The sequence below is a fragment of the Brachionichthys hirsutus genome, chromosome 7 (genome assembly GCF_040956055.1).
Source record: "Brachionichthys hirsutus isolate HB-005 chromosome 7, CSIRO-AGI_Bhir_v1, whole genome shotgun sequence".
Classification (NCBI taxonomy): domain Eukaryota; kingdom Metazoa; phylum Chordata; class Actinopteri; order Lophiiformes; family Brachionichthyidae; genus Brachionichthys; species Brachionichthys hirsutus.
The window spans coordinates 10,846,169-10,867,167 of NC_090903.1; the positions used below are offsets into that span (position 1 = coordinate 10,846,169).

Genomic DNA, 20,999 nt, shown 5'->3' on the forward strand with positions numbered 1-20,999 from the left:
CAACAAATAACAGATAAGAATAGTTACGTCACAGGATGCCATTACAACTTCAAGTATTTCTGTTACAACCTAACACTAACAATCTTATTTCCACAAAGTTATTGCTGTGGTCGGATCATCCAGTCCAAGATACAAGACGTCTAGCATCCAGCTGTTGATGGCAACATGTTTGGGTTATCATCTCTCACTTTATCTCCCTCTGTGCGAACTCTGCCAAGAAATTACACAAAGATGTACATTCCTGGTGCCTGGTATCTTCTGCATTAGATCCCCCAGGGAGCTTAGGGAGTCAGTCTCACTCAATCAGCCGGAGAGCTGAACCCTCAACACTGCATTGCACTATTGGGAAATTACTGATATTGCAAATGCAACAGTATTTAATCCAATTAGCCAATCAGTGATAAGCATTATTTCCTTTAATCGACCTCCAGGTCGGCACCACTCTAATGTCCAATCAGAGTACTTTATGCATACTAAGGGTCTTTTCTGAAAACCCTGCACTTGGAGTAACCCCTCTACTCTTTCCAAAGGGAGAATATGCAGGAAATGGCCAGGCTGACCTGACAAAGGCACTTTTATAAAAATGATTTCTCTCCAATCAAGGCAAGTGGAGAAAAGGCAGATTGTACAAGATGTTGAATGAGGAGCGAGAACAACAAACCACAAACCCAAGGTTCTCCAAAGATAAACACCAAAGGCTCTTGGGGGGAGTGGTTCAGGGCTGGGTGGCGAGCAAGCATGTGTGTCCCTGCATGTGTGTGTGTGTTTGGTGAGTGCGCACGCGTGAAGGGCAAGTCAGGGGTGCCCCCCCCCCCCCTCCCCTCCCCTCCCCTCAAGAAACATTTCTAAAATAGCAACCGCAAACCAGACAGAATGTAAATCTGCACTTTGAAAAGAGTTGAAGGAAAAGAGCTTTGAGGGACGTAGAAAAACACGTATTCATTTCAGACCATTTAGTTCCATGGGCGTAGAAATGGGTCACAGCGTTGCAGCTCCGCTCGGACCGTTGAAATAGGACGCCTGGTTTTATTTTCCTGAGTAATGAATTACAGGTTTTTCCACCGGCGGAGGCTCAATTATATTGCAGCTCCTGAAAGCTTCATCATGCCTAGGATGAAAGAATTCAACGCGTAAGCAAAGTCGAGTAGAATTGTTTAATTGTATCAGCATGTTTCAGAGAGGCGAGAGGGTGGCAAGAGGTAGCTGAGCAGAATGTGGCCATCAAAATCAACTGTACATTTCATATATAAACCCAAGTTGATTATGGAATGCCACAAGTACATCGATTTGCATTGTCAAAACTTGGTTAGCACAGCTTAGATAAAAATATAAATTAATTTAGCGGATATTTTGCTCGCTAATGTAAACGTATAAAAGTTAATACAATGCCAAACTAGCTAGTTAGCTGTCTAGGGTAAGATCTGTACCTCCGTGGTCGGTGCTACAAATGGATATAAAATGGATTTGAGAAAACTTGAATGAGCCACTTCTCTATCAGCTAATTCAGGCCATCAAGGAAAAGATCAATTGATGAAATCAGATAAATGAATACATTTTATCCTAACAAATTCCCATACATGATACTCTATAGGTTCTCGGCTCCTCTGCCCCGGGTTACTTCCTAACCCGTAGAGCTGTGTGCAGACAGGCAACAGGTGTTGAATGTTTTCACTGCACTTCCTGTGAACCATGCAGACATACCCTGACGATAGTACCTGTATTCATTCGCTAGAATAGTTCAATACTCTCCCGAGTGTTTTTGGATCAACCTCACCCTTCCTGCTATATCGACTGAACTCTAAATGGAATTTGCGGAAAAACCTATTCTCAAGAGAAGTAAATGTGCCTCTGCTTAAATGAGCAGGAAGTATTTTGTCCTGGCAATAGTTTATATTATAATTGTGGTAGAGTAACAGCCCCAAATTGAGAACAGGCACGTTCACAACCTGAGACAAAAAGAAAATGCACAGAACCCTGCCAGTGTCTGGTTTAATCATCACAATATCTTCAAATGACAGATGACAATCTCATTTGTGGGAACGACATTTTCACCTTGTGACACAAGAGAAGGGGTTTCGTTGCCAGAGCTGGCTCTATTGTTCCCCACTCTTGACTTGTATTTGTTATATATTTTTTTCGCCAAAGGCTTTTCCATTTTTACTTTGCTCATAGGCAACTTGTTAATTACGCAGCCCGCTGAGCAACTTGTTAGACACATAACTGAATACTACAACTAAGCCTCGGTTTAGCTGAGTTAGAAGTTTAAAGTACATAATTTGCAGCGTAAGGAAAAAAGCGCAGGGAAAGTCCGACAATTCCACAGTGGATATGAACGAAGCTGGAACAACAGAGCAGTGTTTCAATGCTCAAGAAGGAGCAATAAAGGGGGAAGAGCGAGAGAGAGAGAGAGAGAGAGAGAGAGAGAGAGGGAGGGAGCAAAATAGAGCAAGCGAGAAAGCCCACAGCGCATTCCCTAAAAGACATTCACTTCCTGTCTGAGTCTTACTCAGTGCCCAGGAGGAAGAGGATCAGGCCCTCACACACACTCGCCCTCAGTATAGGCAAAGAAATCATGATATAAATAATAAAAGGACAAATATAACAGCCACGCTTATTGTGGAGGCAACACAATAAGTTGTGTGTCAGGAATATCTCCGCGCCGACTGTGTTCAGAACAACTAGCACTAGCATCATAGAGAGCTTAACGAGTTACGTTCCGAAGACCCCGTTGCTAAACGACGTCATCATTAAATGAAACCCTCATTGACCGACAACTTGGCCGACATTTTGTGTGGTCAAAAAATTTTTTTAGACAGCAATACCACGACATACAAGTGTTCCGAGACACGAGCAACATTTTGCTTTGAGACACGAGCGAAGATTTGAGATACGAGCAACTTCTAGATGCTGGTGGTAAAATGGGCTAAAACTAAAAAAACTCACAATAAAACCACATTTTATATTACAGTAATACTGTATATAATTTATTATATCACTGTGTGTGTATCTATAAAGCAATTAAAAACGTTTTTTCCATTGTTATTAGCGTTGGTCTGAGTGTTTTTAGACGGCCGGAACAGATTCAATTGTTTTCAGTTATTTTATATGGCAAAAATGTATTTGACATACGAGTGATTTGAGTTACGAGCTCGGCCCAGTAACAAATTATACTAGTATGTCTTTTTTTGCACATGTATAGGCCAATTATATTGTATATATGCACGTATTCAATCACAACTCCGCAGTCAGTGCATTCCGCTTGTCGTAACAGCGATTCCTTTCAAATTTCAGAAAGTCAGTCGAAACTCTGAGTCGTTAAACGAGGACCGATAGCAGCAGCCTACCTATTGAGCAACCTTCTTCATTCCCACAGCCATAAAGTATGCAACAGATTTTCCATGAAGAGACGAGGGCGGAAATACAATTTGGAAGCAGGAAAAGAAATTAGCCCAACAAAGAAAAGGAATCACTGAGCCTAATTGCAAGTTGGAGCAGAAATGTAGCAAACATGTTGTTACAGTGTGTGCACACACTGGCCCACCATGGCGCTATATTTATGACGACACAATGCAACTAACTATCTTCATCACCAGTCTGAGGAGTTGAACCCACAGCCCTTCAAATGAACACACATACGCAGTAATACGTGGGTGATGCACGCTTAAAAACATCCATGGAAAACCCTGTTGGGAATGTAAACACGCAGTCAAGCTTGGCTGGAGAAAATGTTACCTCTTTCCCACATTCATTCTAAGCGTCTTAACTTCATAGAGAACATAAAAACAGCACAAAAGTTCGCTTGCATTCTTCTCTGAGCACATAAAACTATCGTTCAAGCTTTCATGCCTGTGTCGAGGTGTCCAGGGTATTCACTCGGGAGTTCTATTCCAGGGTGCCAGAAGTCCAACAGAAAGTCCAGATGGCCGTCAGGGTTACATTTTCTTGTGACTTTACGCACCGTTTACTGATCCAAAGTCTGGGAACCTTCAATCATGCCAATGTGTGATTGCTGAGCATTTAAAGTTTTCAATTTTCAATGAAATACGCTAGAACAGGGAGGTAAAACATCCACAGAAAGGGAAGTGCGGCGATGAGTCACTGACGCGTTAATGGACACTGAATGCTTCTGGATGATTTTTATAATCTGCAATTTAGGAAATTTGTGAAAACATGGCTCTCTGACAGTCTGGCGTCTCACCCTAAACTTTATTGGTAAAGCTTCAGTATATGTTTAAAAGCAAAAACAATGTTAAGAAGGATGATTGACTAACCAATTAGGAGTCAGGTATAATGGAAACAGTAGAGAGAATTGTCCTACACAGCTATTCATCATTTACATGTTGCAAACAAAATCAACAATTACATTTAATCTATGCATCCAAAAATAAAATGCATTTAACCCTGAACATTTTCATGATATAAAAGATGTAACTGCAACTCGGATTTTCCCCTGTGTCCGTTTGACTGAACAGAAACAAGTGGCGTTAGCTCGCTGTCCCTGTGTTGGCATGGCTACCCTCAGGTCCATGTAGTCATCTGTAGATGTGGGTTGTGAAGTGACTGATCTCGTTCCTGTCTCACACTGCCCTCCTTAAGATGGCATTAATTCCTTTTTTTCTTCTGTAAATCAGCTGCTAGCTGTGTGTTTGCAAGCAGATTACGTCACACTCCAGTGTTGTTCTTCCACATAAACGCCTCACTTCTTGTACTCAGACGTCGACTCTCTGCCTTTCTCAGCTAACGGCTCAGAGGTGGAACAATAAGGCCCCGTTATGCCTTTAGAACTCTGATAGAGAACAGAAGGTGTGACAGTCCTGTGTGCAAATGAGCCTTCAGGGGTGTGAGACCGCCACACGCCCGACGTCAGCTTTCAAAGGGTAAGTCTTCATACAGAAACGGTGATGGATAGTGTGCCACTAAAATATCTGATCTGGCAATTTTGATATATGATGAATACGTCACTATCCTAATAAAAACAAAATTACTTTTAGAATTAAGGGCAGATTTTTCTCAGTGTTTGAAAAAAATAAAATCATTAAAATACCCGTTTTTCAATCAAACCACTTTAGCAGAAATGTACAAGTCATACCCAATGAAGTGAATGTTTAGCTATACTGTAGACAAATGGATTTACAGCAGCAAATACCAGTCACTTATTTTTCTAACGAGGCGTATTTTAGGAGCAAGTAAATCACTATGGGAGAAAATCCATCAAAAACAACTTTGATATTGATCAATTCTGAACCAGAGTCACGGAAGTCCTCAAAAAGTAAACTCGTTCATAGATTTGATCTGGACCTGGCTAAAGCTGAGACGATGGGAAGCGTTCGCAGTGTGATTTGACACCGTGGATCTTTGCCGAGGGCCGAGCACACTCTGTTTTCCAGGGATAAGAAGCCAGATAACGTCAAAGACAGTAAAACGCCAAGTCCGAGCATACCATGGTTCCCAATGAATTGTTTCACGAGTCCAAACTCTGTTGTTCTGAACAGGATGTACTACATCAAGGAGTGCAGCTTTTCCAATCAAAACACAGCCACATGTTACAAAGCTCCGACTCAACTGGATGAGAGTTAAAGGTTTGGATTCACTGCGACTTGAGGATACAGACGCGTCGGCAAAAGGAGATGGACACGTAACTCATAATAACTGTATAATCCAACTAAATCCATACCTCCGAGCCCATAACGTAGTAAGTATGTTTTTTTGGGGGGGGGTTAGGGGGGGCAAGGGGACGGTCTTGCCCAGGTCTTCAGTAAATATCAGACCTCTCCTATACTCTAATCGCCTGTTGGTGAGGCATTGCTGTTTTTGGGTGGGTGATTTGTCTATTACTATGTAATGGGAAGAAGGAACAGGAAGGGCGCAGAGAGGAGGAGGAAAAATGGCGGCGCAGGAGCGATCAGAGAAGCATGAGCAGGTTACACTGGATAGTGTGAGTCAGAGGACAAAGAAGAAAGCAACAGGTTCGGATTGGGATGGATACAGTGATCCTGACCCAGATCCGTCAGACGATCCGTCAGCCGTCAAACAGTTGATACATTGTTTGTAAAGAAATGTGTTATTACAACATTAAAAGCTCTTTCTCAGTGTTGTTGTTATTGTTTTCTAGAGGTAAACAGCTGTTGGGGCTGTTTGATGTGTCACTATAACGGAAAATATTAGTCAGCAGATCAGCTAGAAATCTGGGTGGATTTTGCCTCTCTTTAACGGCCAATAACTCTAGAAAAACAAAATGCCAGGATCACGTTTTTCTTTTCTGCTGAAAGGAGAGACTTTGCGCTCTCATTTGATAGGTTCGGTGTTTACATAGTAATAGTACACAGTATTCCATGGGTCTTTGAAGAATAGGTCAAAATGGCATGGCTGAGCTGAAAACGGCTGGCACTGAATGAGTTAAGTATCGCTAGATCATGAGTAAGTCGTAGTACTTTTAAAAGTGCATCCAAACGCCACGGATTCTAGCCTTGAGTAACATCTACTATGGGATGACTAAACCACACATGATGCAAATAGACGTCGTGGATTCTTCCTCAAAGCCAGAGGTCAAAGGTTGCAGCACTTTCACAGTTGAAATAACATCTTTATGTAAACCCGAACCTCCGACTGATCAGAACGCAGACAAACACAGCAGCTGTTTCTCTTCTGCAACCCAGCTGCAATGTCAACATGAGAAATGTCAGCATGATGTCATGATGCAGCAATTGAGAAACATGTTGGCAGAGATGCAAGACCAAACGAACAAACGTTGGAAGTCGTAGTAGACTGGATGTAAATATGTACACAAATATAAAAGACGCACAAAAGGGACACAAAGGGGCTAATGCTACGTCCTGGACACTCGGAAAGTTGTTTTCCTGGAAGAGTTAGGAATGACATGGCGCTTGGAGGAATGTACCGCGCTGAGAGGCAGCAACCAGGACATTCTCAAGGGGACGTACTTGCGTGTGCGTGCATAGATCTCTGGGTAGGATAAACTTAAAGACCGGCCGCTCACTGAGAATTAATCCAAGTGCAAAATAATGTTACTGCCAAACAGCGATTTGGACACACTAACAAACGCCATGCTTGTTTTGAATATTGTACGATTAGTGATAATACCTTTCCTCAGGTCATCTCTGGCTGCTTCTCATCTCTGACTTAATCCCCTCCCAGATGTATTGATAGAGAAATCCAGCACTATCGTATCGGACTCTGTTATTCCTCCTCCTGTAGTTTTGATATGTGTGATAAATGACCTCAACAGAGGCTGAGCAGCCCCGTTTTGATGGGCCCATCATCACTTGGCACTTTTCATTGTAGCTTTAGCATTTAATAGAAGTGGAATCTGTTTAATTGCCACAACATAACATAAAACGACAAAACACATGGTGGGAAAGACAAAAAAAGCCTTTCAGAAATGACTGAAACTAGTATTATCTAATTATTATTCTACTGTCGACAAAGTATTTGTTATACAGTTAAACGAGTTTTCCTTTTACTTTTTGTTTAAGATAGTAGAGACGTTTCACGGTCAGTTTTTCTTTTGTGTTCGTAAGAAGTAAGAAAAGCGCATTCAGGTCAACTTTAGGAAAAACAAAACCACGTCATGGGAGTTAGTATAGCGACACCTTGTGGTCGGGATCTGTCACTGCGTACTTGAACATAACGACGTCATTAATGTTGATTGTCTCGTGGCTTTGACCATTATCTATTTCTAATACTTTTCAACAGCGACCATTCGATTGTAAACGTATTTACATCTTCAACGAACACCTTCCATTGAACCTCATTTTGTTTATAGCACGGTGCGAATAACTAAAAAGTCAAAACTGACGAGACTTTCCTTAATTGATTCGAACCGGATTACGCGCTGTTTTTTTTTTTTTTGTCGCGAACTAAACGTCCTCAAATCGCACGTTATCTAAAGTACACAGTAAATAATGAGTCACTTTATGCTTCCACGTTAACAAAAAAAATAATACTATTTACAAAACTATAATACTTTCTGCAAACCCAGCGCAAATTCTCATAAACGACAGCCAACAATTAGACGAGATGAAACCTGGACAGAATATTACTTTATATATATATATATATTTTTTTTTTTACCTAATAACATGATTTCCAACTTCTTGCGGTCCACCCGAAACCTCTCCTCAGTCCACTCCGGGTCTGGCAGCGGATGGGGTCCGCTCAGGTCCTCCTCTGATCCCGGGAGAGGAGAGTCGCTGCGCTCGCTGTTGGATCCCTGGTCCGACTGCCGCAAGTATCCGCTCAAAGCCTCGCACTGGGCAGCCATGGCGCTGCGCAGCAACTTCTCCAGAGGTCCAGGTTGTCCGTGGAGTAAAAACGGAGCAAAGCGCGCACAGGTCACAGCAAGAACTCCAAGAAAACTCCTCGAGAAAGTTTCACGTGTCATCCGGCAAAGGGGGGGGGGGGGGGGGGGGGATAGGACTCCTCCCAGAAACACTTCCCCTGAGCCTCTGACTCCCCCCTGGGTTCTGACAAAGTACATGAAACAGTGGCGGGACACGTGAAAACTTCATTAACTCGAGATTTATTTCTACCTGTGGAGTAGAAGTATGGCGCCCTGCTGTGCATGCAAACTGTTTTATCGCACACACACACAAGTTAAGTAATTATTATGAGTTTAAATGACGTATGCTTAATCTTTGTATAGGAAATACACCATAATAGCCCCCATCCTCGTGAATAGCAATGAATGGGTCTGAATCTATAAAACACAAGTTGAAAAGGTGTGCGTGGTTAAAACGTGTAAGACTGCCCCCGTGTGGAGATGTGAATTATTGAATGGAAGGAAAAGAGGAGTTGGCGGTACAAAGTATAATATGCAATTAACATAATGCAGCACGGTTGAGCAGAAATTCTGTTTATTCATGCATGTCGGCAAGAAACAATTTACTTTTGTTATGGAATATTTTGACTAATAAATTCATAATATTCTCATCCAACCCATTAAAAATAAATGCACAATCAGGCCATCTTACCATTACCACAACAGATAATAAAAAAAAGACATTTAATATTAAATAAAACAATATCATAATAACCATTATATTAACAATTATATTTATTATGATAAAAAGAACAATCGTACTACTTACAAGAAAGAAAACAGCAAAACCAATTGAGTCAAGTAAAGTCAGAATAGAGAAAGTGTCCCAACCAAATTAAACACCTTAAATAGAGCTAGTATCATATTTTTGAGGTGTTCAAGGATAAATCCTGTCTTCACATTGCATACCTCCGAGTCCATTCTTTGGCAACTTTGTCGTACCTAAAATGGAAACCAAAAAAACAATAAAGAAAAGTTACGAAAATGCAGTTGATTTACATTTTAAGTTTAAGTCTCTGGCTTTTGTACTCACTTAGGTCTGTCTTTTTTGTACATTTGTGCAATATCTGCAACGAGTGGATCATCTGGATTTGGATCACACAGCAACGAACATATGGATAGTAAAACTAGAGGAAATAAAAGAATAAACATCATTAGTAGGGACACAGGTTTAAACACATCAGAACAAAAGGTCTAATTGTTAGCTCAGTCCGTGAATACGCCATGCGCTGGTTCAAGACGTTTCATATAGAAATCCCATTCATTTGGGCCTTAGAGACTTGTGCCAGATTCATATTGCAAGTGTTGTCAGTACCAGAGTTCAACCCGGATTATCTGGTAATGTGAACGGTTTGTAGACGTAATTGTAAACCTCCTGCGATCATCTCACACTCATTGGGGCCCATCCTGATAGTCTGAGAGAAAGTTTCATTTTAAGGATTTACTGATGTTACTTTTAACATATTAAAAAAAACCTAGTTGTGTTGTGAGTAGTTGTAGAATGACCAAAAAAAAGGTGATTAGCATAATCCATAAGTAAACTGGTTAATTTATGGATTAAAAGGTTGTAGACTTTAAATGTTGTAGTAACTTATAGGCAAAAAAACCTGTGAAAGACTGGTTTACGGCCATAAATGCATGTACTTGGACCCACTGAGAGGCATCACGTTGTTTGGAAATGAATTATTATATTCATATGCGTTGATTACGGTAATATAGGTAATGTTCTACCCAACGCTCCAACATTCTGCTCGAACAAACTAGTTCCGATAAATGCTGCTTTGACATACTATATACAGACTAAATATAAATGTTAGTTACCTTTTGACAACGTGAGTGCAGGTGACCACTGTGTCCTCAGGATGTCAAGACAGATGCTGCCATTGCTGTTTATGTTGGGGTGATAGATCTTTGTCAAAAAGGCAACCTAAAATGACAATCAGAGCTGTTATAAGCAAAATGAATTTCTTTGTGATTTCATCAGAAGGTGGTTTGAATCTATGTCACAGGAAACACTGGATCTTACTAGAGGGACCATTTCTAATGATGGATTATTAATAAATGCACTTCTTAACATGTAGACGTGTAGTTAAATGTCTATTACAGTATTGGTGATTCATCATTCTGAATCAGTCATTAAAAAACAACCTTACCTTTGGTGGTTTAAATGGATAGTCAGTGGGAAAATGGACAGAAAGGAAGAATACTCCTCCACAGTACGGGCTGTCATTCTGAAAGAGATGGATAAATGGCCGTTAACCCACGCCTGTTCCTGTATCCATTTGGGGAAAAACAATATTCCTTTAGACTGTCATTTGGCTCAGTTTTTCCTAACCATTTACATTAAGACACAATGCTATTGCCCCTTTTGCTATTGTCTTACTAATAAATACCAGAGGCTTCAGTAGAATGCTGGGCTATTGTTCCAGTCTATGCTCTCAATATTGAATAGAAAGGGCTAAACATAAAACACTATTGTCTACAGAGTCCAGAAACATCTTGGTTTGAATAAACAAATAAAGTAAATGAATTCAAATCTATTAAACTAATCCAGAAAAGGCTCACCGGTCCCATGATGGTAGCCTGCCATTGAAACACTAAAGGAAACAAACAAAAACAAAAACATTTAATTATCCTGTGTCAAGCCAAAATCTGATGAAATATAACAGAAGATAAATCACATGAACGGTATGATGGCAGTTTACCTGGTCCACACCAGTTAACATAATGATAATAACAATAATAACTATTATTCTTATTATTTAAGCCAACAAATTGTGAAACGCAAAGCGGTGCAACAAGAATTACAGTAGACACAAGACCCATATGGGGCTCTGGATGCCACAAAGATTGTCATATGCGTTTGACGAACTGCGCATGCGCGCACTGCGCCACTCCGAGATGAAGCCTGACAGGATACGAATCGCCAAGTTAAAATCAAAGTACGAAAATTACACACTCGCGCTTATCATCGGGTATTTTGACACTTACTATCGTCTCCGTCCGGACCAGCTGAACAGGAAACAGGAGGGTCGCTTTTTAAATCCATCAATTCCTGTAAAAACAAATGTAAACCATTGACGCTTCACGCCGCAATGCAACGTTGTTTCCCCCAATAACTCACCAACGACGTTAACAATTTGCCAGATGTTTTCAATATTACCATTTAACACCCGGAAAACTAAGACGAAACACGAACTGGGAAAACCCACCTTATGCAATCCAATAAGGTTAGGCCAGTTCAGGCTGAACTGACAACGAAGTTGACGCAATGAACTTTCATTGATTAGCTAGGCTAACGGGCATTCGATACAACCTCTGGGCTGGCATGAACAAAAGTGATTAAAATCAGTCTTAACGTTTGATGTCCAAGCGTTAAGGCATTTGGGAAAACATCAGTATAACAACCAAGCTAATTTGGTTAGCAAACAAATGCCGAACAGGCAAGTGACCGGCTTCAGCTAACGCTAACAGCACTTCCGCATCGCTCCGATCCTTTCTGTTCATAAATCTAAATTAAATGTTCCCTCCGACCTTATTTATTCTTTTCAAAGCCATGGCCAATCCTTCCGTCGAAGTTCTTAGATTCGCGGCGGTCGCAGTGACAGCTGTCAGACGCTGTAACGCTCACTTTATGTGAACTCGCTGATGTTCGACAAACCGATTATCTCTTTTGTTTCCGTGTTTTTGTTGAACGATAGAGATAACGCTAATGCATTGTGGGAATTCGAGTTCTCAAATCATTTAAAGGGACCGCTCCCTGAAATAAATCGGTAGACAGTCGAGGAAATAATGGAAATTTGATCGCACCCATTATTAAAGCTGTTCAATTTGACTGGACGTTTATACTGTTCTGACTATCTTTATGTTTTCACAAGCAAACATTTCTATAATTTCCTTTTTTGAGCCCATAATCTTTCTTTCATACTATATGTTGTCAACTGAAGCATTAAAATGTACCACATCTTGTATACAGGATGTGGATCATGTCTAAGACGTTTTAGCAAATGTTAAAAATCTATTTATATACCACAAAAGAAAACTGCTAAATCAATCAAGTAAAATCAGAATAGAGAAAGTGTCCCAACTAAATAAAACACCTTAATTAGAACCAGTGTTATATTTCTGAGGTGTTCACATCGCAGTCCATTCTTTGGCAAGTTTATCGTACCTAAAAAGAAAAAACACTTTAAAGAAAAGTTAGGGAAAAAAACCCAGTCGATTTACAGTTCAAGTTTAAATCTCTGGCTTTTGTACTCACTTAATTCTGCCTTTTTTGTACATTTGTGCAATATCTGCAACGAGTGGATCATCTGGATTAGGATCACACAGCAAAGAACATATGGATAGTAACACTAGAGGAAATACAATCATTAAAATCATTAGTAGGGTCACATATTTCAACCAATCAGAAAAAAATGTCAAATTCTTAGCTCATTCCGTGAATACACCATGCACGTTTCATATAGAAATCGCATTAGTTTGGGCTTTAGAGAAAACTAATGTTGACACACTACTTTCCACAGAGATATCTCAACATCCACTTGCTTGCTAAGAGGCTCATTTTTGGAATATCAGCACTGAAATATTCTGCAACCCGTGTTCACTGAGGCTGAAAATAACTCATCCCGCCGGTACGCTTCAATGCTTTGCCATGTCTGATATCATGCATGTCTGACAGTCTTTTATTTGTTATAATTTGACCATTTATTGTTAACAAAACTCTATAACTTTCATATTGCAAGTGTTGTCAGTACCAGTGTTCAACCCAGATTATCTGCTAATGTGAAGGGTTTGTAGACATCATTGTAAACCTCCTGTGATGATCTTACACTCATTTGGGCCCATCCTGATAGTCTCAGACAAGTTTCAAGTTGTGCAGGATCTACAAAGAATCCAGAAAACTCTGAAGCCTCTAAAGATTCCCCACAGAAAGTTTCCTCTCGCGTGCATCATTGTCGGGTACGGCATGTGCACCACCCTCAACCGTAAGGCTTTACAGAGGGTGGTGAAGCCTGCTCAGCACAGCACCTGCACAATGTTGCATTCCACGGCAGCGCTACATCCTGGTCCTCACCAGCAGAGACATCTTCATCCCTCAACCCACAAGTCTCCTCCATTGTAGAATGCTCTGCATCAGCAGGACCGCTAAATTACACATTGTGTTATATATTTTATTTTAATCAAATTTTTGTTTATTCTATTAAAACGGTTTTTAGTCCTAAATCTTATTACTTAACTGCATTTTATCTATCTTTAGGCATTAGATGAGGGAGCCTGTGACACAATAATTTCATTGCCAGCGACTGTTGTATGCTATTGTTGTGCACACATTATAATATCTTGAAATATAATCCGTGAAGTATTTATTATAGCATTCATTTGTCTTTTCATGTGAATGGATTGTAATTCCAAGCAGGATTTTAACCCCTGTTGTTTTTTCGTCCCTGTCATCGGCTGTTTGAATGAACCATTCTGAAAGCTCTCTCTAGTCTAGATTAAAGCATTTTTTTTTTTTTTATCGTAGACCTGCACGCTTTGCTAAAAGTCAAACGTGACATTAATGTCTCCACTCAGATAAACACACACACACACACACACAAAACGCGTTTGTCTGTTAAACGGGTTACAATTTGTTCTTGCCATTCGATTGGCCATGGAGCGGTGCGCGTTCACGGCGCGCAGAGGTGGCGCGCCTGTGCTTCTGAGCATCGTTTGGGAGAGGAGGAGAGGCGAGAAAGCGGCAGAGGTACCAAGTACTCACCGAATGTCTGCCTCCACACGCTGCAAATGAATAATCCTCACATTCCTATGTCTGCCAGTTGACATACTGAACGCGAAGGACCAGGCTCCCCCCCGCCCCCGCCCCCGCCCCCCCCCACTGCAAGGATTTAGGAGTCCTGCAACGGGCTGCGCGTTATTTCAGGTAATCTCCCCTCCCTGCTTCCCCTTCAGTGACCGATCGCTGTTTGTCTGTCTGTGCATTTACGCGGTTTTTGCTGATTGAGAAGCGGGACGGGCACGGCCGTTTCAGCGGCAGCTGTCCAGGGTCCTGAAAATGGACATTGGCGTGCAGACAAAACAGCGGGGCTGACGTCCGCATGCTCAGAGCAGGGCTGCACACTATAGGCTATTTAGTGTTGCAGAAAAACTAAACCTCCAGAAGACCGTCGTGTGGTGTCGTTAGGGGCAGAAGGATTGTTGGAGCTGTGGCATGCACGGGATTCCCGTTGCATCTGTGCACGTTGTGGCTGCTTTAATCGGATGCATGTATTCTAAGCTGCACATGGTAAAGGAGTCCCTCTCCTCCTCCTCCTCCTCCTCCAGCCTCGGTGTGTTGTTTTACTGCATCTCCGTTGTCAGGCTACGGATCTTCACCTCGCTTGCAGCGTTAATATGAGGGAGTAGGTGTGATGTAGCACTCTCGGACGCGCTGCCGAATGCTTGTGGTGTCAAAATCCATTTGTGAAATGTCATCACTCTTTCTGCTCTACATGGGCCGACACGGTGCCAGTCGTTTCCAAGTTGAACTTTTACCCCCATTCAATAGAAATGGACATTTTGTGTAAAAAAAACAAAAAAACAAGCTGTATTTCTTGCAACGTCCTTGTCGAGACCTTGTGAGACACGAACACCGTATAGCCGATCAGAAACATCTCTTCCATGCAAAAATGCCACTTGAGCAAGGCAGCCACCTATATGCACGTTGTTAAGGTTGCACTTCTGACAGAACCAAATGATTATCCATTCTGTCCACAGCAGGAGCACCTGACATTTCCTGTGGCAGATTTACTCACTGGATCATGGCACAGCCCAACAGTGGAGGGCAGGGCACCAACGGGGTAGCGGACGAGTCCCCCAACATGATAGTCTACAGAAAGGTAAGGCGGCAGCTATTTTTAGACTGCACGTGTATGTGTTTGTGAAAGTGAGTGTGCGCAAGAGTCATGCATGCATACATTTACTCTGTCAATGTGCTGTGCAATGGAAATTCATAATGATAAGACAATACAGAAAACACACACACACACACACACACACACACACACAAGGAAAAGTCTTATCGGATGCTCATCATTGCATCGCAGACAATGTATTTTTGTCACGGTAAAAACCTGCGTTGGAGAATTTGAGCGATTGAGGGCCCCCCACTGAGATACCGGTACCTTAATCTAGTACTGCTCTAAACATCAAATATATTGTATGATATAATAATCTGCAGGGACTTTAAGTCTAACCATAGTTTTTATTTTTGGAACTTGAACACACTTTTAGTGAAATATGGATAGAATTTGAAAGAATATGCCACTGATTTGTCTTCTGTTACCGCCGTGAGGCATCTCTGTTCTCTGGCCATGCTATTATTGTTAACTTCTTAAGCATTCAGATCTTTTCGTAACATAATCTCCGCAGCATATGTAACTTTATTACACATACAATCCAATGCCAAATTCACCTCACCCACCCTGCAAATGTATGCAAAATGATGTCCATGGTGTCACATCGGCGCGGCAACAGCTGGATGCGTGTGAGCAATAATCCACTGTTTCCCTTGGCTCTCAGACGCACCAGTGAAGTGATCGTGTTCTCACTCTACTGTACTTGTGGATGATTCAAGCGTTGAGTGAATCTTTTCATTTCATTTTCTTCACCCTTCAGCGAATGCTCCCATTCCATCTGCGATGGCTTCTGCACGCCAGGACGAGGATATGCTAAGACTGATATTGTAGATGGATGGTATTTTATAGCACTCATGGTGGGTTAAGTACTATTACTGCCATTGTGGGGAAAGACTTGCTGGTAGTGTTTCAGTGGTTGTAGTAGAAAAGAAGCATGGAGCTTCAAGATGACAGTCTCATAAACTAGAATGTTTCTTAAAATCCTAAAATCTGTCCTTCCTCTTAATTTTGAGAAAGTACAAATTAAAAGCATCCCAGGCTGACTGCGGGAGGCTGAAAAGTATTTACACAAACCAGGTAGCTTCTCTGCATACTTGGTTTCACGGATCGTGAATGATCAACAAAGCAGGATTCACGAATCAATAGAAGGAGATGGGAAGAGACATCAGATGTAATTGAATAGCTGTAAAGACCTCAAGTCAATATTTGATGCTCTTACAAAGGATGCAACTAGTTCTGTCTTTGTTGCTCCAGCAGATTTTGATTCTGAAATATAACAAGAGAAACAATTTCTTCCGGATACCGAGTTATAATTTAGAAGTAAAACAGAAGCGGCCGCATTCATCTGCACTCAACATGTGGCCAACGAACCAAAAGGTTTTTATTTTGCTCTCCTGTAATTGTCTAAAAATCTTTGCATAGCAACACTTCCATGTAAAAAGTAAAACAACACATCGCAAACATGCTTCGGATGCTTCAATCCTGCACAACGATTTGAAGTTGGAACAACAAAGAGCAAGTCATCAACGGTCTCGTCATACAATCACAATGCTGACGTGCTGATTGTGGTCCGGACTCAGCTTTCACAAAGTTTTCAGACGTCATCATTTATCACCAGTCGACCACACAGCTTGACTCTTTGTGCTGACCGACCTAAAAGTGCTGCAGGGTGCGGAAAGGGCTTGGTGGAGGAAGCGAGGATGTAATTGTGCCTCCGGAGTTGGTATGACTAAACTCTCCGTGTGTATAACCGCTAGGATGAACAGCTGCCCCAAATACCTCTCAGATGGAGATGACCTTGGCAGAAGCGCTGCAGCCCACATTCAGGGAGCCACATTAAGATGAGGTGAATTATGAAGTGGGGAACATGCTTCTGTGTTCCGTTTGTGGCTCGCATCAGGATGAAAAACACACAGCAGACGTGCTCAAACTGATGTTAGGCAAGAGGTCATCTACTAGATAGTTTAGATCTGCATACCAGCAGAATGATTATGTGATGTGAGTAGAGGGGCTTTCATAGCTGAGGACCCGAAACGGTTTCATAGCTTGTCCAGTGGGAACGTAACTCCATCCTCTCACCCTCTCAATCTTTCTCTGAGGCCGGTCCACCCCTCCAGCTGTCATTATCGTCTAATGAAAATGGATGGGCGAGCCAAGGTGTTGACTCGTTTGCTGCAGAGATGCATGCAGAGATGTGTCTTTTCCTCCAGGACGCATGCACGCAAGCAGAGTGCTTGAATGCATGCATAGATGAAAATGTGAATGCTTGCACACACACACACACACACACATGGCATTTATCCAGATGATCGACTGATTTGTTGACAGCAGGCATCGGTGACCCTGAAATGTTAATGAGTATCAATGCACGTGAATCCGAGAAGGATGATGTCAAGCAAAGATGTCAGAACTCATCTGGTTTGTCAACGAAAAGCCAATAAACTGTTCTGTGCTCATCATCCAGTTGGTATGCATCGCATGCCTGACAGCCTAGTCGGTGGTTTGCCACATAAAGGCCTCTGTGATGTTATGCCGCTCTGACGTCAAACACGCTGCGCTTATCATCAAATGTACCAGACTGCGAAGCCTGTGTATGTTTCAGTTTATTCCTGCTACACATGTGTGAGCCATGAGAAATGCTGTGGTGCATGTGCTGTATGTAGGACAAATGTTGCTATACGAGAGAGTCCTGAATTTTTCATGCAATCCTAAAACAGCTCGATGTTGGTAACGACTCTGCAGGAGGAGGAAACATCTTCCCTCAGCGGTTAAGGTGTTGTGCTATGCCTGTGCTGGTTTTAATTCCACCAGGGGCAAGAAAGAGGAAATGTTATTCATGATAGCATTAAAATTATAGCAGTGGTAGTTCCGGTAAAATATTTATGCTTTCAATCCAGTCATCGCATTCATTCTCCGAAGGTTGGAATCAGGTCTCCCAACTTGACTTTACAAGCTCACCTTTTTCTCCATTATTTTTTCTCCACTGAGCTTTATGCAAAGCTTTTCAAAAGTGCACAACAAAAATGTTTGACACGGATATTACTCGGTTTGTATATAATGATTTAATGGCGAGTAAAAAACCCCAAAAAAACAAATCCACTTCATTTCTGAGAGAAATTAAGAAAACAGTGAATCATAACAGTCAATTTTTCAGGTGACTTTCAGTCCTCCTTACAAGATGAAAAACATTTTTAGGATTACGGTCTTTCCAGGAGGCTGTAACCACTGGAGTCTAATCTTTTTACGAGGTGTAGAATCCGACAGCTGAGGCACCAGCCCACACTGTTTAAATCTGAAATGCTGACAGGCATCCAGTAATTGTTCTTCCAGCACTCCGTTTGGCTTCTGCCTCTGTGTGTAGCCATTAATCCTGCACTGCATGCTTACGTTCTGTTTCTGCTTCCCACTGACTACAAGCAACAGCGCATTACACTCATCTTCAGTCGGAATCGGAGAATGTCGCTATAAATTCTGTAGCTTACAGAATGTCGCGCCTTTTTAAAGTGATTGCTTACAGTGCGTCAGCCCGTGGCTACTTTTATTACACGTTGCGCCACTTTAGCACAAGCTATTAAGTAATTTGTGGGCTTTGTTAAATCATGTCAAATGATAAAATAAACACTGTCATAAAAATGGCAATACTTCTTCCAACATACAGTATATATGTCGCAATCCAGCAGAATTGTGAATTTAACAAGTCCCTGATGAGAATGATCTTTTAGTCATCTTCATTTACGGTAAACATGCAGTTGGTTCTATATCATAGAGCTTCGGCTGCAGTTCAGCTTGCTGTGCAGAAACGGTGCTTGTGTGCTCCTCTGCAAACAGCCTTGGCATACTGACATATCACAGTAACAACCCTCCAGGATTATTACGTTAGCGTCCGCTCTGCTTTCAGCTTCAGGGAACTCTGTCCTTCACACTTTTGAAAAAGGTGTTAATGATGCACCATGGCTTTGAACCATTTGCCCTTAGTGTGGCTCAGTAATGAAGCAGTGAACAAACAGCAATGGCAAACAGTACAAAGGTACTGCATGCTATTGATTTGTCAATTGAGGAATTGGCTGTGTAGAAAAGGTCTTTTCACAGGAACAAGTTCATCCCTCTGCTTCACTGCAACACCAGCAATGCGCCGTTAAATGATGCAGAACTGTGGCCGTTTTTAAGACACTGGTTCTTGGGTTTGACTGGGACAAGTTCAGCTGAGATCTCCACATTTGAAAGCATTTTTCCACCCTGCATATGTTAAACCTACCACTTATCAGCCTGCCTCATCATCAAAACTACTTCCAAGCCACCCTGCATTGTTCATAACTTAGAGGAAAATGAATACGTTTTCAGCTCTTTCGCCGTTAAGAGCCAGAATGAAGGGCTCTCGTAACATTCTATCTCTCCCAGTCTGCAATCAGAGGACCAGGGAAACTGGGAAAAAGAGGGAGAAAAGGCGGGTGAGGTGGAATAATCTATAATTGCCTGATCAGACAGAAATCTTCCTCTTTTGCGTGTCAGCTTGCCAGCCAAGGCGATCTCTTGTTCTGTGTATGAAAACATGCATGTCCTTTTTTTTTGCACACACTGTTCAGGGAAAATGTGGGCGTTTGGCATGGAAAATCGACATTTATGGCGTCGTGATTTTCAAACAAATCCGTTTCGCCTATATTTGCTGACATCAGTAGTTAAACAGCAATTAGAGGGGCTGGTATTAATGACACATACTTCAGTCGATGGGGGCGTCTTTCTAGTATATCTCATCCTACTATGTGTGCCTTAAGCCGTGGGCCTTCACACGATTTTATTATGTTTGCATAATGATCGTAAAGTATCTTGAATCTTGAATCTACTATTACCCACCTGGCCATGTCACTGCTTGTCACAGTGAAATAGATAGCTCTTCTATTAATACCATCAATGCTAAACACTGTCTTTATAAAACATTCTGTGATGAAAGCATTGGGTGACGTTTATGTGAGTACGTCATTCCTGTGGGTCCTACTTTTGCCTTTTAAATGAAATTTATTAAAGAAAGCTGATTTATTAAATACGCAGTAGACAGTATCAGGACGTCTGTCAATTTGATTTCTTATAAGATGATATTAGTGGCTGTTGAACATCTAAATCCTCGGCTTTGTTTTGGTTGGAGCTATGAGCTAACTGCATCAAAAGCGACAGTGAAACCGTTTTCACGCCGTTTTCCGTATGCAGTTATTTTGCAGTTGGTTTAAACATAATGCCATCTTGAATATGTTCAGTCAGAATAAAGCCAGGGTGACATGACAGTGGCCTACTTAGCAATGCCCCTCTGTTGTGCTGCAGCGGGGGGGGGGGTATCTGCAAAATGCTTTATAAGATCTTTTTGGTCATTCCGATAAGAATCATGCTTATTTGTTCCTTTTACTACCAGTCTTGGACAATAGGATCAATACCCCCATATCTATCTGTGGTGCCTTCCACATCCCCCCCCCCCCCCCACCCGCATCTACATGCAATATTTGCATTGCAAATGTGGCCATGAATTGTTCACTTCCAACGCACTCTTTGTTGTCTATTGTGAGGGCTTATTTCTTCACACACCTCATCCACAAAATATCAATTCCTGTGGGCCTCCTTCCCCCACGCCTTCATGTGTCAGACATCGTGTCTCTGTTTATCACACAAACCCTGTAAACTGATTGCGCATCACTATTAAAGTTGCATTTCTTCCAAATATCGTCACATCCCGTCGATGCGATTCTCTAACGTCATGTGCCATATTTTATTCTTCC

The 20,999-nt window shown here is 41.7% G+C and overlaps 3 protein-coding genes across 3 annotated transcripts in view; 1 reads left to right on the top strand and 2 right to left on the bottom strand.

Moving 5' to 3' along the window:
• Positions 1-8,281, bottom strand: part of LOC137895747 (protein bicaudal C homolog 1-A-like) — a 42,074-nt gene extending 33,793 nt beyond the window's left edge. Inside the window, exon 1 of the mRNA XM_068741252.1 lies at positions 8,092-8,281. Within this exon, the coding sequence (XP_068597353.1) occupies positions 8,092-8,281 (190 nt within the window). The remainder of the gene's footprint in view (positions 1-8,091) is intronic.
• Positions 8,282-8,865: 584 nt separating this feature from the next.
• Positions 8,866-12,014, bottom strand: LOC137895748 (ubiquitin-conjugating enzyme E2 D3-like). Its single transcript, XM_068741253.1, has 7 exons — positions 11,873-12,014; positions 11,330-11,393; positions 10,904-10,935; positions 10,492-10,569; positions 10,160-10,265; positions 9,372-9,465; positions 8,866-9,280 (listed from the first exon to the last, which is right to left on the bottom strand). Exons 1-7 carry the CDS (start codon positions 11,894-11,896, stop codon positions 9,235-9,237), a joined length of 444 nt encoding a protein of 147 aa, XP_068597354.1. The 5' UTR covers positions 11,897-12,014; the 3' UTR covers positions 8,866-9,234.
• A 3,127-nt stretch (positions 12,015-15,141) lies between these two features.
• Positions 15,142-20,999, top strand: part of rgs7a (regulator of G protein signaling 7a) — a 33,661-nt gene continuing 27,803 nt past the window's right edge. Inside the window, exon 1 of the mRNA XM_068741763.1 lies at positions 15,142-15,219. Within this exon, the coding sequence (XP_068597864.1) occupies positions 15,142-15,219 (78 nt within the window). The remainder of the gene's footprint in view (positions 15,220-20,999) is intronic.

Bases quoted from the DNA above. Each gene is read 5' to 3' on its own strand.
- LOC137895748 (XM_068741253.1), bottom strand. From the start codon at position 11,896: ATGGCTTTGAAAAGAATAAATAAG. The intron at 11,394-11,872 runs GTCGGAGGGAAC...TTGTTTTTACAG, and splicing joins CTTTGAAAAGAATAAATAAG to GAATTGATGGATTTAAAAAG. The intron at 10,266-10,491 runs GTAAGGTTGTTT...TTGTCATTTTAG, and splicing joins ATCCATTTAAACCACCAAAG to GTTGCCTTTTTGACAAAGAT.